The sequence below is a fragment of the Juglans regia genome, chromosome 3, assembly GCF_001411555.2.
Source record: "Juglans regia cultivar Chandler chromosome 3, Walnut 2.0, whole genome shotgun sequence".
NCBI classification, from domain to species: Eukaryota; Viridiplantae; Streptophyta; class Magnoliopsida; order Fagales; family Juglandaceae; genus Juglans; species Juglans regia.
In genome coordinates this window covers 8,628,859-8,641,732 of record NC_049903.1, presented here as the reverse complement: position 1 = coordinate 8,641,732, position 12,874 = coordinate 8,628,859, and the positions used below count along the sequence as shown (strand labels likewise).

At 32.5% G+C, this 12,874-nt stretch overlaps 1 protein-coding gene across 1 annotated transcript; it reads right to left on the bottom strand.

Annotated features, from left to right (window-relative positions):
* Positions 1-10,195: 10,195 nt before the first annotated feature.
* LOC108991039 lies at positions 10,196-11,383 on the bottom strand. The gene has a single exon (XM_018965179.2). The coding sequence runs from the start codon at positions 11,248-11,250 to the stop codon at positions 10,594-10,596; it is 657 nt and encodes a 218-aa protein (XP_018820724.1). The 5' UTR covers positions 11,251-11,383; the 3' UTR covers positions 10,196-10,593.
* Between the last annotated feature and the right edge of the window lie 1,491 nt (positions 11,384-12,874).

Genomic DNA, 12,874 nt, shown 5'->3' with positions numbered 1-12,874 from the left:
GGCGGCTTGGTTTCGCTCATGGCAGTCAACGGCGTCACGAGAGGGGCTGAGATTAGAAGGGAATGAATGTCGGTCGAAGGGGAAGATAATGAGAGTGGCAGTGTCGAGCACGACGGCGTGCGGCGGCGCACAGTAGCAAATGAAGAAACGGACGGGGGAGAGGAGAGGAGGGGCTCGCGCACGGGAGAACCAGGGGCAAAATGGGAAGAATTTCAGTGGCAAAACTGAAATTTTGGAATAAAAACAGGGGTAAAATTGGAAAAAAAATATTAGACAAAAACATTGTTCCTAACCTATTCACTCATTATATATAAGTAGATATATGCGTGCGCGCTCTTATATTAAGATGATGTTTTACTACTTGTTAGTTGTAACGTACCGGTCTTGAATTTAGGATATATAAGTAAATTTTTTATTTTTTTATTATTATTATGATTATAGTTTTATCAAAATTTATAATTACTTTATTTTTAATAATTGCTATTATATTGTTAGTTGAAATTTGCTAGAGTTTTGTTTTAATATTGATTATTAAATTGTATCAGATTTACGTTCACTACGGTTTGGTTTGAAATTTAAAATTTATTTTTGTCTATCTCCACCGAACCCCATCTCTGATTTTAGCCTCTGAATTTAGATACTTTAAACCTCCAAGTTTCATCCATATTTTTTCATATTTGTAACCCTAACCTCATACTCATTCTCATCCCGTAGTTTGTAAATCCGAGTCCTAATAGGAGACCAACTCTCATAAGAAAAATCCTACAATATATCCTCTCCATCGTCTTTAAAATCCCACAAAGAATATCTATTTTAAACATACGAAAATACGAAGAAACTCACTTGTGCTTAAGCTTTCTTCTCTGTCTAGCAGCCACCGTAGCTTCCATCCTAGCCAGCCAACGCAGCAGACCACCCTCTCCTCGGCAACGGAAACCGCCGAGGACCAGGGGCAAAATGGGAAGAATTTCAGTGGCAAAACTGAAATTTTGGAATAAAAACAGGGGTAAAATTGGAAAAAAAATATTAGACAAAAACATTGTTCCTAACCTATTCACTCATTATATATAAGTAGATATATGCGTGCGCGCTCTTATATTAAGATGATGTTTTACTACTTGTTAGTTGTAACGTACCGGTCTTGAATTTAGGATATATAAGTAAATTTTTTATTTTTTTATTATTATTATGATTATAGTTTTATCAAAATTTATAATTACTTTATTTTTAATAATTGCTATTATATTGTTAGTTGAAATTTGCTAGAGTTTTGTTTTAATATTGATTATTAAATTGTATCAGATTTACGTTCACTACGGTTTGGTTTGAAATTTAAAATTTATTTTTGTCTATCTCCACCGAACCCCATCTCTGATTTTAGCCTCTGAATTTAGATACTTTAAACCTCCAAGTTTCATCCATATTTTTTCATATTTGTAACCCTAACCTCATACTCATTCTCATCCCGTAGTTTGTAAATCCGAGTCCTAATAGGAGACCAACTCTCATAAGAAAAATCCTACAATATATCCTCTCCATCGTCTTTAAAATCCCACAAAGAATATCTATTTTAAACATACGAAAATACGAAGAAACTCACTTGTGCTTAAGCTTTCTTCTCTGTCTAGCAGCCACCGTAGCTTCCATCCTAGCCAGCCAACGCAGCAGACCACCCTCTCCTCGGCAACGGAAACCGCCGAGGACCAGGGGCAAAATGGGAAGAATTTCAGTGGCAAAACTGAAATTTTGGAATAAAAACAGGGGTAAAATTGGAAAAAAAATATTAGACAAAAACATTGTTCCTAACCTATTCACTCATTATATATAAGTAGATATATGCGTGCGCGCTCTTATATTAAGATGATGTTTTACTACTTGTTAGTTGTAACGTACCGGTCTTGAATTTAGGATATATAAGTAAATTTTTTATTTTTTTATTATTATTATGATTATAGTTTTATCAAAATTTATAATTACTTTATTTTTAATAATTGCTATTATATTGTTAGTTGAAATTTGCTAGAGTTTTGTTTTAATATTGATTATTAAATTGTATCAGATTTACGTTCACTACGGTTTGGTTTGAAATTTAAAATTTATTTTTTTCTATCTCCACCGAACCCCATCTCTGATTTTAGCCTCTGAATTTAGATACTTTAAACCTCCAAGTTTCATCCATATTTTTTCATATTTGTAACCCTAACCTCATACTCATTCTCATCCCGTAGTTTGTAAATCCGAGTCCTAATAGGAGACCAACTCTCATAAGAAAAATCCTACAATATATCCTCTCCATCGTCTTTAAAATCCCACAAAGAATATCTATTTTAAACATACGAAAATACGAAGAAACTCACTTGTGCTTAAGCTTTCTTCTCTGTCTAGCAGCCACCGTAGCTTCCATCCTAGCCAGCCAACGCAGCAGACCACCCTCTCCTCGGCAACGGAAACCGCCGAGGACCAGGGGCAAAATGGGAAGAATTTCAGTGGCAAAACTGAAATTTTGGAATAAAAACAGGGGTAAAATTGGAAAAAAAATATTAGACAAAAACATTGTTCCTAACCTATTCACTCATTATATATAAGTAGATATATGCGTGCGCGCTCTTATATTAAGATGATGTTTTACTACTTGTTAGTTGTAACGTACCGGTCTTGAATTTAGGATATATAAGTAAATTTTTTATTTTTTTATTATTATTATGATTATAGTTTTATCAAAATTTATAATTACTTTATTTTTAATAATTGCTATTATATTGTTAGTTGAAATTTGCTAGAGTTTTGTTTTAATATTGATTATTAAATTGTATCAGATTTACGTTCACTACGGTTTGGTTTGAAATTTAAAATTTATTTTTTTCTATCTCCACCGAACCCCATCTCTGATTTTAGCCTCTGAATTTAGATACTTTAAACCTCCAAGTTTCATCCATATTTTTTCATATTTGTAACCCTAACCTCATACTCATTCTCATCCCGTAGTTTGTAAATCCGAGTCCTAATAGGAGACCAACTCTCATAAGAAAAATCCTACAATATATCCTCTCCATCGTCTTTAAAATCCCACAAAGAATATCTATTTTAAACATACGAAAATACGAAGAAACTCACTTGTGCTTAAGCTTTCTTCTCTGTCTAGCAGCCACCGTAGCTTCCATCCTAGCCAGCCAACGCAGCAGACCACCCTCTCCTCGGCAACGGAAACCGCCGACCAACGCAGCCCCATCGAACCCACTTCTTTTCGGTAAGCTCACCTCCGTCAACCACCAATTTTCTCTTTTCCTCTCTTTTGTTTTCAGTTTTATAGCTCTCTCTCTCTCTCTCTCTCTCTCTCTCTCTCTCTCTCTCTCTCTCTCTCTCTCTCTCTCGGCGTCGCACCTCTCTGCTCAGGAACTCAGCCGCGTCGCCGTCCACTTCCAGTCACGCCGTTGACCATTTTCGGTCGCCCAGAGTTGCCGAGTCAGCCTCTCTCCCTCGATGAGTTTCGGCCCTATTGCAGAACCTCTCTCTCACTCTCTCAAACTCTCTGTTTTATTTGGCCCGTGTACTTTGTCTTCTAGAGGAGTCCTAAATTCTTGATGGGTCGTTAGGCCCTAGGCCCTTATGTGCGTGTGATGAGCTTATGCAGATGGATTCATGTAGTAATATTATTATGGGCCAGATTTCAACTCTTACAAAATTATAATGATGTTTAAATGGACTTGTATTTTAAATTGAGCTTGATCTTATTTTATTTCAATAATTGTTTTAGTGATTTTATTGAGCTTAATATTCCTAGTTGAGTTTATTTTTATTAAATAAATATATTAGTCATGAGCTCATTTTTATAAGAAAATAGTTAAAGAATTTGAAATGTATTTTAAATTAGATTTAATCTTATTTTATTTCAACAACAGTTTTACTAAATTTATTTGGCTTAACATTTTAAAAGTCAGTTTTTCTTAAATAAATATATTAGTCAAAGGCTATTTTAAAAGGATATTTAGACTAATATTTTGTTAATATTTCTTTTTCTATTTAGTAGAATTTTATAAAATTATTATGTTAAGAATATTTAAACAATATTAGTATTTATTAGGTTTCTCATATGATTTAATAATTATGTTAAGAAATGAAACTTAGTTTAAAAATTTAAGTTTTATGAATTATTTTAAAATAGCTAGAGTATTCTACCAAAATATAAATTAGTATTTTAAGTAATTTAAATATTAGGATTTATTGATTATAGTGTTAAACAAAAGATTTGTTTGACTATCTTTTAGATTGTGAATTTAATTAAATAAGATATTAGTACTTATTTGTTTCCAAACAAATTTAGTGATAGTTATTATTGTATATAGGTATCAAGTTACAAATTGTTATTCAAGAAAAAGCACAACGAGATAAGTAGTTTGATCACAAATTATGATCATCATAGTTCAGTTTATAGATAATTATTATTCAAGCCAGTTCATTTACAGCCAACTATTTATGCACCACTCATGTCATATATAAACATGTCATCCAGTATAGCATACGATTTTGTCATTCCGCATCATGTTTAAATTCAGAAATTATGATTATGTATGTAATATGTCATGCATTTCATGTGTATAAAATACGTAAGCCATCTTAAATTCAAGTGAAAGAAAAAATCAGATCAGTTAATAAGATGGCCATTCAGATACATGGTACCAATGCAGTTCAGTTTCAGGGTGGATGTGCAGGCCACAAACTCAGTCGTGGTCCACCATAGTATGCTAGAATACTATCAACGGCTCCCCTTGCTGCAGCGGGACGTGGGGTCAGTGCACAACCTCGCACACAGGATTAAGTGTGTTGGCTAGTCAAATAAATTAGTTAAATCAGTCAGATCAGTCAGTTAATTCAGTTAAACCAGTCATACATAGTATAAGCATCAGTATGAACAGTCATGAATTTTAAACTCTCAGCATGAAATTTTTTATGAAAACCTTACGTTTACTATGTTTACGCTGTGATGAATTTCTTACTGAGTCTTCGACTCATTTTAGTTTATTTTCATGCTTTTAACCACACAAGTGAGGATGATGAATACGAGTAGGCAGGAGAAGAAGAAGCAGTTATTTTTAGTTCAGACTTTCTAAAATAAAACATGCTTTTATGATATGAATTTATTTAGTTTATTCATTTAATGTTTTTGGAAGACATTTTATTAGATCTTTTTCTAAAAAATAAATTAATTTGAGATCTCTTGTCGGATTTATTTTTATGAAAAATACGTGACACTCCTAGCCTACGGGAATGGGTGTTACAATTTGGTATTAGAGCCGGTCGATAGATTCTGTAAACTTTTTTGTGAAAAAAAACAAAAAAGCTTTTTATAAATTTTTTAAAATATTAATAAAGAAATGGTAGAAAATAATAAGCATATTATTATCTAATTTATAAACTACGATTTCGTCTTACATCTTTTTAAAATTTTTATTTTAAAAATCACATTTATATATTTGAATGAATGTATAAACAGTATAGTTTGTAAAATTATTCGTCAAAAAATTATAAAGATTCATACGATTTTCTACCAAAAATTATAAATATAATGGTGTATGACTTACTTTTTATTTCTTTTCTATTCGAACTCCAAGCGCTCACGTTTGAGTATGAATTCGAAGGTACCTTACTCCTATTTTATGTTTCTATTTTTTTTCACTTTAAATATTTCAGTCGGACCGAAAATTCGAGAATATTGATTCACATACTCAAAACTTTGAAAAAGTTAGAATAAAAAATTGAAAAATATTTTTATACTTATAGTTTTTACTTACATAACAATACGTACTGACGTATCAGCTATTGATATTCTAAAGATTGTAAAACTTGAAATTCAAATTTCTAAATTAAAAAAACTAATAAAATGAATTTTATACATAAAATTATAAGTACACATGTCACTACTCTTTACAAAAAAAAAAAAAACTCTTAAAAGATTCTTTGGTAAATCACCATCCTCGAAACCTAGAGGAAGTAAGGTTTAGTTTGGTTACACAAATAAAAAAAATTGAGATAAATGAAAGTTGAATAAAATATTATTAAAATATAATTTTTTAATATAATTTTTATTTTGAGATTTGAAAAGTTGAATTATTTATTATATTTTAATAAGAATTTAAAAAAATTATAATAATTAAACGAGATAAAATAAGATGAAATGAGATGATTTATGTTAAAAAAAAAAAAAAAAAGCCTAATGCTCTTAAAAGAGTCTCATATAAATCAAAAAAATCAAATCACTATCCTCTAGAAGGCTCTTAGAAAAGTCTCTTATAAATCACCATCCTCGAAATCCCGAGGAAGGCTCTTGGAAAAGGCTCTTGATCAGTCGAAACATTCCGGTTTCTACTTTTTACAGTCAATCTTGATCGGTTGGCTTCAAAGTAGTTTTTTCCGAATCAGAAATTAACATCTGTCAAGCTGTCACGGAGGTCAGTCGGTACTTGGCCATTCATCAATGTAAACCCAAACTAATACATCTAATTGAGGTCACGCCTACATGTACAGTTGCATTTGACCAATTATTTATTTTTATTTATTTTTTTCACTAAATGTATATTAATTAGCATTCATTACATAAAATAAAATTATAACTTCTTTTTTATCAATTTGTTCTCGAGACTCATTTGAATTTGAGTGATCTTAATTCATTTTATCTAATCATTTCAAATTTTTTAAATTTATAGGTAAAATATATTAAAAATTTTATTTTTTAAAATTAAAAAATAATAATAATAATATTAAAAAATAATATTTTATTTAACTTTTAACTATTATCTTAATTCTTCTCATCTACGCTCACTATCTAATCGATACCTTAATCTGGCGAGAACAAATTGTTTCCCGTTGGTATATCCCAAACGTAGCCTAACCCAACGATCAACTTGCTAGGTCTCAGGTGCTGCGCTCTTTAAATAAACCCTTTGCGTTTCGGTTTGGGAGCTCAACCCACATCCTCCTAAAAGTGCCCATCAGCTTCAGTTTCCAGCAAACCAAACAAAACTTTTGGCGAAATAAAAATGGGCCTCTTGGCAATAGGCCATATGGCCTTTTTCGTGCAAATGACTTGCCAGAAGTTTTCAGCTGCCATCTGCTTCCCATGTTAAGTTTAAAGGCTATATTCAGATGTTAAAATCACTTTTATCTATCTCAAATTAATTTATTATTTTTTTAATTTTTATAAAAAATTAAATTCATTTCAATTTATTTTATATATTCAAACATATATCTCAAATTAATTTACATTCAAATATATCTCAATTAGATTCATAAAATATTATTATTCATAAATAAATTTAGATCATATGAAACCAACTCAATATTCAAACACAGTCTAAAATTTCATAAAGAATCATTATGGTCAAATATGCAATTAAACCGAACCTATTCGTTTTATTTAAAAAAAAAAAAAATTAGAGGGTCTTTATCACTGTCCATACAGATTCTCTTGTGTGTTAGCTAATTTGAATAGTTTTGTATGCTTTACTTATAGGCGGTAACCCATATAAATCCAGAAATAATGTGCATGGATACTTATTTTATGGGGCAAAAATAAATTACGCAGATTTGTTTATATATGAATTAATATGAATGGCATGCAGTGAAAGAAGATCCGAGAGAGCATCTGAAAGCCATCCAAGTTGTGAGGCTCAAGGAAGGAGTGGCGTCGTTTTCTTGAAAAAGGTAAGCCAATAAGGAATCCCACAGTGGAGACCCTGAGTTTTTGTTTGATCATTCGGAGAGACATTGATTAACACCCCTCTCCTCTGCTCTGCACGGGACCTTTTGTCAAGTTGTGCCAATGTGACCCCACTCCCCCGGGCCCCATCTATCCCCTTCCCCCTTTAACTAATAACCTCTCCTCTCTCGTGGGGTTGGGCCCTCCTCCTCTTTTGTTCGTCCAATTCTCTATTTGAGTTAAAATATCTCGATCCATGGACGCCATACAATTCACTGATATCTTCTTCTTTTTTAATTCATCTAAATAGTTTTTTACAAAAATATAAGTTTATAAATTGAAGTATTTTAAAATATAGTACGTCATATTATAAAATTTTTTTTTACTGTAACACCAGCTTATAAGTTTAGCTTTGCGAAATTCTTTTGAATTTTGTAGACCCAACAATTATTTTTTAAACATGGTGAGATTTTATATGAAATAGAATTTTATTCCAAATTGACTTATAAATATAATTTTATTTTTTTCTTCTAAGACAAAAATCAAAGATTTCAAGCCATAATAGGTGTATTTTACTTTTACTTATAAAAAGAAAAACCTTTTTTATAAGTCCAAAATTCCCATAGATTGATTTGTGCTTATGTTAACTTGGTGTTTGCTTAACCCTTTGTTTTCACAACTCTTCACAAGTTATCTCATCTAATTTCATCTAATCATTACAATCATCAAGAGACGTTTGGATTCGAAGATGAGTTGAGATGAGTTGAGATGAGTTGAGATGGATTGTGAATAGTAATGAGATGAGTTGTGAATAGTAGTGAGATTTATGAGTTAAAGTTGCTGAATAGTAGTGAGATGAATTAAGATGAGTTGAGATGAGCTGAGATGACTTACGAATCCAAACGAGTCCAGTGGGGGGCATATCTTTAATTTTGGTTAAATTGTCTTGTTTTCATATTTAGTATGTGGAGACTTCAATAATGTTAGCAAATGGTTGATGTCAACCAAATAAAAGATAGGGTTCTCGCATTCGAATTTCGAAGACCATCACAAGTAACCATAATTCATTTCGAAAAATTTAAGTACAAAATTTGAGAAGTTTTTCATTTAGCATTTAATTTGTTATCTCATAATTTTCACGTTGGGCTTGTCCAAGTGAACTTATCATAATTGAAAATTTTAGCTACAAAGAAATTTTATAAAATAAATTTATAAACTGACGGGATTTGATATGATCCATTAAATTATAAAATTATTTTTAATTAACATATCATATAAATATTTCAATTTATAAATTTATTTTTATAAAATTTATTTATGATTATGGTACTTATAATATATATATATATATATATATATCTTGCACTATGTGATACGTTCATGGATATGGCACAATAATTGAAAGCAGGTGATGCATATGATATGATGAATGCCTAGCCTTCTGATTTGGACATAATATATTGGTGATGCAATGCCACCTATTATGTATCGTACAATGCTAACAGCAATCATGCCACGTAAGTATGTTCAACTGGTACTTGTTTTCTTCAAGTAATTAAACTTGATGAATAAGTTGCTTAAAATTGAATTTCTTTTTTCTTATTTATAAGAATTTTATTTTTATTAAATTTGCGAGAAAATCTATTTGAAAGTTTTATATGTTCATGTTGAAGTTTTTTCTAGCAGCTATACTAAAAAATAATTAATTTTTTTTAAATTTTTTTTAAAGCTATCTCATTATAAAATGGTGCGTTAAGACAACAATTTTACGTAACAAAATTCTAAATCTATATATCTTGCTTATATCATCATTTATGCTGCATTTTTTCATAATTTTTTATAATTTATCTAATCTTTCAAATTTAAAAATAAAAATAATATTAAAAAATATATTATAATAGTATTTTATTTTATTTTATTTTATTTCATATGCAAAAATAATCGAGTGGTTAGTCTGAATTTTAAAAAAAATAAATATTTTATCCAACTCTAGACATTCTACCACCAAAATCCCCATTCTAGAAAGAACCATGAAAATGACAAGACAATTCAACCCCGACTGTGTCATAAGGGCGAAAAAAAAAAAAAAAATATTATTCAGGAGGACATGCAATGTGTTTACAAGTTACATGGTGGGTTAATATTGATTAAAGATTTGTTTTTTAAGTGCCTGGAAGTGTCTAGGCAATCTCAAGCAAATAACTATATGTAAATTTAAATTAAAGGAAACATCTACTGTAAAATATATGTAAATTTGTTAATTATGTTACGCAGAAGTTGTGCTTGTGATGTTTATGAATTGCATTACTCTTATCGTATATTTAGTACTTATTTCTTTAGAAATGGATAAGAAGATGTTGGCTATATATATAGCACGGAAATTTCCTTTTTTATAAAAATTAAAAATTAAAAATTAAAAATTATTTTTTAAATCAAATTATGTAATTAAATAATTTACTAAAAATGCAATTGAAAATAGAATTTTTGTTTAAAATAATAAAATTTAAGATAAGAATAATATTGTTGTTCCCATGGGACCCTAATATGGAAAAATGAGTTAAGACGTCCATTGATACACAGAGTTGGACAAGACAAACGCTACGCTCACAACCAGTGAAATTACTTTCTAAAGAAATTGGGGAATTTTGGAAACCCAAATCCCAAATTCCAGGACCCAGGACAGACCAAGAGGACCTCTCCATCAGAGCCACAAAATCTGAACAAATATGCTTGGGCTCACACGTAAGCCGGGTTGACTCGTTTGAACCCACCCCGACTAGACCGAATCATCGCCCATAAACTCCCCCAAAAAATAGCAATTAACATTACCAGCATACAGCAGTAACAAACAGCAGTAACGTTACCAACTAATTATCGAACCGGATTTAATCCCTTCGTAATTAACCATCGAACCCGGTCTGACTCCAAACCGCATCTCTGATCCTCCACATGTCCCGGCCCTTCAGCGTCCTGCCCACGCCCTCAAAAACCGAGGTGGCAGCCGTCTTCCGGCTACGCGCCAGGTACTCGTGTGGAGGGACCATCTCCGGGTCGCCATCGCCCAAGCCTTCGTCCAGCTCATGCAACGACTCGACCGAGTCGATTCGGAGGATCTTGCTCCAGTCCGGCACGTTCACTGGCGCCGACGTGGCCATTTGGTGGCCCCCACGTGGAGACGGTGCTGCCGCAACGTCATCGTTCCCGCGGAACTGGTGCATGATCCTAGAAGACGCTGTCTGGCGGCCCGACTCCTCGAAGGCCAGGGACAGCCCACCAACCTGTCGGTCATCCCGGGGAATCCGGCGGCGGTTCCTGAAACCCACGCTCCCGTTGCTCTCCACAGAGGACTGTGGAGTCCACTCCCCCTGCGAATTGTTACTGCTGTAACCGGCGTGATTCTCCCGGTCAGTCATGCCGTCAACCATGGACCAGACATCTTCTTCTCCGAGCTCCGATGAGTCCGTTCCGTTCGACCCATGACCGTGGCCGTTGCCATAGCTGAAGCTCCCCAGTAACCTTTCGCTTCGGCTCGTCGTCAATTTTCGACCCTTCGCCATTAGAACATGGTCAGAGCTCGGCCACGGAATAGGGTTTCACCAGAGACGCAATAAAATATAAACGAGAATTTCTTTAGAACCAAATTAAGCTACTAACTACTACGACTCCATTGGTGGAGGCTCTCGCATAAGCTCGCTTCTGAAGAATGGGAATGTATATATAGCATTTTAAGTTCACAAACTCAAACCCCGGACCCCAGAAGTTAATTTCATGTGAATTTCGGGTGCATTTTGTCTCTGCATTTCATCACTTCACCAATGAGATTTACAGAGAGAATAGAAGACGCCAAGTAGGCCACGTCTCGAAATGAAAGAAAACATCAAAGGTTAATTAATTCTTACTAGCCCACGCGCTCCACCTTCCGCGTAAGAACCACTTACCAACGGGGGCGAGTGTACCGTGGGCTTGAAGAATACGACTTTGCCAAATTTGATTACAAAATTAGAAAAATTTACCAATTATGGTCGTTGGACTTTTCTCCCCTCTAATTCCCTTTGACATTACATACAAATACAATCGAGTGAAGCTTGGCATTGTGAAGTAAACAAGATGGAGGTCTTACTCATACTACACGAAATCAAATATATTTTATTCCTCCATTTTTAACTAATTACCTTTCTATATATGAATAAAAAATATCAAGTTTTTACATCAGTTTATAGCTATTAAAATATTTTTTCATGTCTTAGACTTATTTTAAAGAATAACTATGATTATAACATATTGCAAACGCTCTACAGATTATAATAAACCATTATAAGTAAAGATGGAACTAAAAATCTCTATTGAATGCGTATTACTAGAGCTACAAATGAACAGAGCCGCTCGTGAATAGTTTGAGCTTGACTTGTATATACTCGGTTCCAACTCGATTCATTTGATAAATAAGTTGTTTGTGACCACTAATATTTATTCGAATAATAAACGAGTTAACTCGTTTAATCTCGACTCGACTCAATTTAGATTTGTAAACAAAATTCGTATAAATTCGACTCGACTCTTTTTGAGCTCGTTATAATACTCTCTATATACATTCTTACATATATTCTTTTATTTTATATATTTTTAGGTGTTATTTGTATTAATTTAGATACTTTGTGTTAACGTCATGTTTCGCATACATTTGGGCCAAGGTCCAATAACTCAGGTCTTCGAAAATGGGTCATGTACAAGGTAGAAATGATAGCGGCTTTGAGAGGGTGGCTTAGGGGCTGAGTAACCTCCGATGTCAAAGTCAGTAAATATTCTTAAAGGATAGCAATATCTAAGAGAGTTTATGAATCAGAGATATATTTTCGTACTTGAGATATGTTAATATAGACGTTATTTGTCATTCATTGAATTGTTATATAGACGTTTGCGGGAGTGTCATTTGCCCTTATTAGAGTTTGCATATAATAGGATCATGCATATTACTGTTTTTTATCATTCTTTTGAAGTTGTTTATGGTTTGAATCCACTTACTCCTTTAGCTTTGCTGCTTTTGCTTGTTGATGATAGGAGTGACTTGAATGAACTTTTCCAAATTCTTGAAAAACTTAATGAAAATTCATATAAAGTAGGTCTTCCAGGTAAGTACCATGTTTATTCTATTTTCAATATTATTAACATTTTTCCCTTTGA

Bases quoted from the DNA above. Each gene is read 5' to 3' on its own strand.
- LOC108991039 (XM_018965179.2), bottom strand. From the start codon at position 11,250: ATGGCGAAGGGTCGAAAATTGACGACGAGCCGAAGCGAAAGGTTACTG.